The 7,687-nt window shown below is 39.2% G+C and overlaps 1 protein-coding gene across 1 annotated transcript in view; it reads left to right on the top strand.

The window, feature by feature from the left end:
• HAO1 (hydroxyacid oxidase (glycolate oxidase) 1) overlaps nt 1-5,403 on the top strand; it is an 89,968-nt gene extending 84,565 nt beyond the window's left edge. Inside the window, exon 8 of the mRNA XM_006894237.1 lies at nt 4,966-5,403. Coding sequence (XP_006894299.1) covers nt 4,966-5,036 — 71 coding nt within the window. The 3' untranslated portion in view covers nt 5,037-5,403. The remainder of the gene's footprint in view (nt 1-4,965) is intronic.
• Nucleotides 5,404-7,687: the final 2,284 nt, after the last annotated feature.

Genomic DNA, 7,687 nt, shown 5'->3' with positions numbered 1-7,687 from the left:
AAAGAATATCACACAATGGAGGTCCAGATTTAGTCGAGCAGCCCCAAGCCAGATTAACAAGATATGGTTCTTCAATTAGCCAAAGTCCAGGTTCAGTTCAGCAACACAAATGCAAGGAACCTATGATTTCCTCAATCATCCAACAAAATTTTTCTCAGAGCAGTTAAAGTCAGTTTTTTCCTTCAGTCATCCCACAAACAAAACGTTTAATTGTGGCTCAGTCTTCAGTGTTCTTCCGGTTACACCTTGCTACAGTCTCTTCACAGCAGTGGCATAGTCTTTCACCCTCTCTCCACCACTGTCTTTCACAGTGTCAAAACACCTTCTTATATTGGTGACAGAACTGTTGATGATTGCAAGGACTTGTGCCCACAATTAAGGTAGCTGCAGATCATACCTCCAGCGGGAGCTAACACAATGGACAGAAAAGCCATTTTTCAAAGTTCTAGCAACACAATGACATAATGTCAACCTGTAAGAAGTTCGTCAAAAGACAAACTGCACTGGGAACATCTGCTGTCAGGAATCTCTCCAGAGTACTGAAAAACAATGATGACAGTCTAGAGATTAAGATTTGCCTGATCCAGGCCATGGTCTTCACAATTACTTGCTGTGTGTCAGAGAGCTGGACAATGAGTAAGGATGACAGAAGAAGAATTGATGCCTTTGATCTGTGGTGTTGGAGAAGAGTCTTGAACATACCTTGGACTGCTAAGAAAACAAATAGGTGTGTCTTGGAGAGAGTGAAACTAAGTTTCTCTTTGGAGGCTAGGATTTTGAATCTTCATTCCACATACATTGGGCATGTGGCCAGGAGGGACCAGTCCTGGGAGAAGGACATCATGCTCTGAAGAGTGGAGGAACAGTGCATGAGAGGAAGACCCCAGATAAGATAGATTGATATAGTAACTGGGGCAATGGACGTAAGTGTGTCAGAGTCAGTAAAACTGGCTCAGGATAGGGTAGGCTTCACAGCTGTTGTACCTAAGGTTGCTATGAGTCACATGTGACTCAATATCATATAATAATAATATCACATAACAACAATAACAACAAAATATTCATACTCATTAAAATAGTCCTAATAAGACTGTCAAAGATAGAAGCTCAATGACTCCAATAGGCCATACCTGCTATAGAACTGGATCATAATGGAAAACAGGAGGTTCCCATAAATAAATTAAATCATTAATGTGAAAGAAGGGAAATAAGATATATGAGTTGTATTTGATCAAAGTTTCAAGTGATTGAAATAAGCAATTTACTTTATGCTGTTTTGTAAAAAAATTCACATTCACAAGGACAATTGTTACACAAGACCATTATTGAAAAAATAGATGGATGACTAGCAGGTTGTGTACAATGATCTAAGGGGGAAGGGAAAGGGGCAGGGTTTTGAGTGGTTCAGAAATCATGACTTTACAGAATTTGGTGGGTGAAGGTAGGGGGTGAAAGAACCAAGAAAGATCAACTGGGGACCTAAAAAGATGGGGCAACAGTGGGCATCAATTGATGGTGATAGATTTTATAAATCACAGTGTTAACGAAGGGATGTGTGAAACACAATGTATATGAATGAAAAAGAACATATTTTATATGCAAACCAATATAAATGAAATTAAAAAATATAAACTGGCATTCAAAATCTACTTTTGAAATGACTATGAGTTAAATGAATAGAAATCCAGATTTGTGTTGTAGAAATATTAATCTCATTGGAAGGGAGGTATAAATGGATAAACAATGCTTAAACGATTGACGTTAGAAAGACGTATTCCAGGAAGAGACACTGAATTACTGACATAGCAAAAGAAAAATCACAGATACTTGTCAGCTGGGAAATTGAGAATATAGAGTCAACAGGATTGAAGATAGTGGTTGGAGATTTGTGAAGTAAGGGAGAAAGAGCATCCACGAATCGATAGCCTGGACAACAGAGAGGAAAGTGATGGCTTTCACTGAAGTGAGTTGTGGGAGTTTTTATTTGTTTGGTGGGGGAAGAATATGAAGTCGTTTGGGGAATCATACTAAATCTCAAGTTGCCTTCCATATTGACACTATAGTTTGGAACTGTCTCAACTCTGGTTACGTTCTACTCAACATCTCCACTTAGATGTCTAAGAAACATTTCCAATTCCACCTGTGCCAAACGGACTGCTAACCTTCTCCAACAAACCTGCTCCACTTGCAGTCCAGTCTTTTATCTTGGTGCATGTTCCATCATAATACCAGTTGCTTGAACTGAAAAGCTTGCATCATCTTTGATTCTCATTTTCTCTTATGTCCTTGAGGACTCTGTCATCAACATATAACCAAAGTCTTACACTTCTCTCCATCTCCACTGCCACAGTCTTCTCTGGAACCATTATCAGCTCTCTTCATTTTGGATACTACAGTGATCTCACAGCTGGCTGATATTCTCTCCTTGCCCTACATCTCAGTCTCTTCTCAATAAAACAACCTGAATCATGCATTTAAACATGAATCCATATCTTCACACTTCTTTAACCAGAACCCTCCAATATCTCTTGGTTTATTCAGAGAAAATACCAAAGACCTTTGAACAGTTCACAAAGACATATGTGGTTTAACTCTTCTTACATCTCTGACTTTCAGCTCCTAATGCCACCTTCAATCATTCTGCCCATTCATCATTGTTTCTGTACTATTCTTGACTATGTCAAGCACGATTTAGACTTTTCCAGTGACTGTATGCTCTGTCTGGAACACTTTTCACCCAGTCATCTGCATGGCTAACACTTTCATGTCTTCCACATCTTCACTTAAATCTTAATGATTTCCTTATTTAAATCTACTGTCTATCATTCACCTATTCATACTTCCAGTTTTCTTTCTCTGTTCTTAATTTTTTTTTCTATAGCACTTACCACCTTTCGTCATGCCTTCAATGCAGATTTTACTTCCTCTTTCATTACCATTGGCTCCTGTTTATATGGTACTTCCTGAAATTTTTCAGTGTCAATCAATTCTTTCTGGTATAGTGACTCTGTGTATTCCCTCCATTTTCTTTTGATGCTTTCTGGGTCATTCAATACATTGCCCATAGCATCTTTCAATATTGAGACACAAGGCCTAAATTTGTTTTTCAGTTCTTTCAGCTTGAAAAGTTCTTCCCTTTTTATTCTCTAATTCCAGCTCTCTGTACATTTCATTATAATGCTTTGCTTTGTCCCCCTGAGCTGCCCTTTGAAACCAACTGTTCAGCTCTTTTACTTTGACATGTTTTCTTCTAGATTTGCCTTCCCGATGCTCCAGTGCAATCTTCAGAGTCTCTTCTGACATCCATTTCATTTTTTTTCTTTCTCCTTTGTCTTTGTAATGACCTTTTACTTTCTTAATGAATGATATCCTTGATATCATCCCACATCTCATCTGATCTATTATAGGCCCCAGGCACCAAGAAGCTGGACTCTTTGAAGAGGACTGTGGCATCAGGATTGGAGAAAGACTCATGAATAACTTGCATTATGCAGATGACATAATCTTGCTTGCTGAAAATGAGGAGGATTTGAAGCATTTGTTGCAGAAGATCAAGGAATGCAGCCTTAAGTATGGATTGTGTCTCAATATCAAGAAAACAAAGACTCTTACTACTGAACCAATAGACAGTATCATGATGAATGGAGAAGAAATTGAAACTGTCAACAGCTTCATTTTGATTGGATCCACAATTAAAACTTTTACATGAGCATTCAGGAAATAAGGAGACACATTGCAATGGAAAAATCTGCAGTTAGGGGCCTTGCTAAATTATTGAGGAGTAGTGATGTCAGTTTGAGGACTAAGGTGCATCTAATTCAGGCCTTGGTTTTTCTGATTACTAGCTATGCATCTGAGACCTGGACAATGAATAAGGAAGACAGAAAAAGAATTGATACCCTTGAGCTATGGTGTTGGAGAAAAGCACTGAACATTCCATGGACAGCCAAAAAAATGGATATGTCTTGGAGAGGGTGCCGCCAGAGCGCTCTTTGGAGGCAAGAATGATGAGACTTCACCTCACAGACTTTGGACATATTGCTAGAAGGTGCTATTCCTTGGAAAAGAACATGATTTTGGGAAGGGTGGAGGGTTGGCAAAGGAGAGAAAGACCCTCAACCAGGTGGATTGACATGGTGACTGCTGCAATGGGCTCTTGTGTGTCAGGAGGTCAGAGGATGGTGTAGGACAAGACTGTTTCAAATCTTTTGTTCATTGTGTTACTATGAGTCATATTCAACTCAATGGCACCTAATAACAACAACAACAACCTTCTATAAATCACCTCTTAAATAATTTACTTTGTAAAATGCATGTAAGAACTATGAGGCAGGAAAATATTTTGTTGTCTTCATTATAGTATCTTCAGTGCCAGGCACCCAGAAAACAATAAGGACTTGCTTTAGGACTACATAAAGAAATGAAATGACATTACTCCTAGCAATGATTTCAAAATTGACTCAGAATGGACATTTAGATATAATGAATAACCTTACATTAATGATCAAACGCCTAACTGTGAAGGTAATAAAGTTTTCAGTTTCTGTCATCTTTATAGTCCAAGTTGTCTTCATAGATAGAATTCCCAAGATAAACACTATACTCATCTCTGCATGTACCCGAGTGGACAAGGTCCCAGTAAGAAGAATTCCATTCTGTGAATCCTCATGACACATTTTAATTTGCTGCAGACATATCCTAAAAGAGGGCTTTCAGCCCCTGAATCTCTATTAAATGTGGCAGAAAGAATATACTCTTTGTGTTAATAAAAATATGTGCCAGTCATTTTGTGTTAAGAACTGTTTAGGTAATAAAAATGGTCTCATGCCACATAAGATTTGGCAAGCCTACCTTGAATCATAAACCTTACATTTGTCAAGTTTTACATTCCTTGGGAAAATGATTACCTGCCTGATTATTATTGCATTCATTTTATATTAAATGTATGCATTATTTTTTTTTCAGGGTGCCAGAATGTGAAAGCCATCGACAAGACATTGGTGAGGAAAAATCCTTTGGCTGTTTCCAAGATCTGACAGTGCACAATATTTTCCCATCTGTATTATTATTATTATTTTTTCAGCATGTATTACTTGACAAAGAGACACTGTGCGGAGGGTGACCACAGTCTGTAATTCCCCACTTTGATACAAAGGGTGTCGTTCTTTTCCAACAGAATAGCAGTCCCTTTTATTTCATTGCTCTTAACTTTTCAATCGGTGTCCTAGGAGCCTTTTAGAAAGAAATGGACCTGCATCCTGGAAATATATTAACTGTTTAAAAGAAAACATTGAAAATGTATTTAGACAACGTCATCCATTGGCAGAGTGGAGGACTGAAAATCAGAAGATACCTTTTGGCAAAATTGAAAGTAACACACTCTGAGGCAGAAAGATAATTATCCTACTGTTGTCATACAATGAACTTTGAGTTGTAAGCTTGAGAGCAAACAAGAGAAATCTAAATGAACAGAAGATTCAGGTTCGAAACATTGAGGAGGAAGCACTTGGTAGATTTGGGGAACTCTGGTGGTCTAGTGGCAAGAAGCTGTGCTGTAATCCTGAAGGTACACAGTTCGAGGCCACCAGCTGCTCAGGAAAAATGACAGGCAATCTCCTTCCTTGTGATTAACTGCCTCTGAAAACCTGCTGGAGGGTCAGCTATGGGTCAGTTTCAGCTTTACAGTACAGAACAATAACACAATATTAATGTTGTAATATTTCCAGACACCTTTGAACACCCTTGAGCTAGGCTGCGTCTTGAAATGTAAATTTCCAATTGTATCATCAGTGTTTGCACATATCTGAATATTTTTTAATATTTTACTTTCTAAGAAGGATGGGCAATCTCCTTCCATATGATTACTATCTCTGAAAATGCACTTGGGGGTCACCTATGGCTCGCTTCCTACTCAAAGATAAACGACAACAATAAACAAAGAATGAAATAAAGATTTTTTTTGAGAAGTAATATATCTGGTCCATTTGTAACAACATAAAATTCAGCCATTTCAACCTTTGAACTTGTATTAATATCCTGTTCACTTTGTGCAAACTCTAACGATCCTCTTATTCATCCTAGTTCCTCATATTTATCCTTTTCCTTCTTTCCCATTTACAGTCTCATGTGGAGTCAGCTGAATAATTTATGAGGCCCAGTATGAAATGGAGGGGAACCATGGTGGTCTAGTTTATAGGAAGTTGGGCTGCTAACCCAAAGACCTGACCTTTGTGGTGGTGTAAATCCACTAGCCAGGCAGGAGAAACAAGAATAATCACTTGTATGATTTACAGCCTTGGAATTGAGAAGGCCAGCTATGTAGTGGTTCTAAAATCACAACAAAGAGACTGAGAATTGTAAAAAGGACTAGGGTTACATGAGGATGGCCATATCTGACCTTTACCAATGTCACAAAGGGGAACTGTCCCCATCAACAATATCAACACTACAAAACCCATTTTAATGAGGTGAGCTATATCCCTCATGCATTCCACAACTCTGTCTACTTATCCCAACACCAATATTACTGCTTTACTGGGTCCAAAATTGGATGCAGTAACTCACAGACCACACAGCACCATATTTGTTGTTGCTATTGTTATGTGCTAATGAGTTGTCTGCGAATCATAGTGACCCTATGTACAACAGCCCTAAAACCCACACTATCCTGTGCCAGTCTTATTGTCTCTGACACACCTACCCCCCATTACCCCAGTTACTGAATAAATTAATCTCATTGAGGGTCTTCCTTTATTGTGCTGTCCCTCCACCCTCCCAAGCATGATATCCTTCTTCAAGCACTGGGTCTGCCTTACAACATGTCCAAAGTATGTCAGACAAAGCTTCAGAATCATTGCCTCCAAGGATCAGCCTGGTCTCACTCTCTCCAGGATGAACCTGTTCATTCTCCTAGCAGTCAGTGGTATATTCAATACTCTTCTACAGTACCACAGCTCAAAGGCATCAATTCTCCTTCTATTATCATCCCTAGTCATTGTCATAAGCTTTCTGATATATGTTGTTATTGTTGTTATGTGCCATTGAGTCGCTTGCGACTCATAGCGACCCTATGTACAAGAGCTCTAAATGCCGTCTGTCTTGTGCCGACCTAGCCATCACAAATGCACTTATTCCCACCACTCCCATCACATAATCGATCCATCTCTTCGAAGGTCTTCCTCTCCTTCACCGCCCCTCCATTCTGCCAAACATGATAACCCTCTCCAAGAACCAGTCCCTCTTTGCAACATGCCTAAAGTATGTCAGATGAAGCTTCAGAATCCTTGACTCCAAGGAGCATTCTGGCTTCACCTTCTCCAAGACAAACCTCTTTGTTCTGCTAGCAGTTCATGGTATATTCAATGCTCTTCTCCAGCACCACAGCTCAAAGGTATCAATTCTCTTTCTATCATCCCTATTCACTGTCCAATGCTCTGATGCATAGCACGTAATTGTGAAGATTATAGCCTGGATCAGGCACACCTTAGTCTCTAGGCTGATGTCGTTGCTCTTCAGTACTCTTGAGAGGTCCCTCACACATGACTTTCCCAATGCAATTCGTCTCTTGATTTTCTGGCTGCTGTTCCCAAGAGTGTTGATTGTGGAGCCAAGCAAACTAAAACTGTTAACTATCTCAGTCTCTTCACCATCCATACTGATGCTGCCAATTGGCCCAATGGTGAGAATC

The sequence above is a fragment of the Elephantulus edwardii genome, unplaced genomic scaffold, assembly GCF_000299155.1.
Source record: "Elephantulus edwardii isolate Elephantulus edwardi_28Jun2011 unplaced genomic scaffold, EleEdw1.0 scaffold00138, whole genome shotgun sequence".
NCBI classification, from domain to species: Eukaryota; Metazoa; Chordata; class Mammalia; order Macroscelidea; family Macroscelididae; genus Elephantulus; species Elephantulus edwardii.
This window is presented reverse-complemented; position numbering and strand designations above follow the sequence as displayed.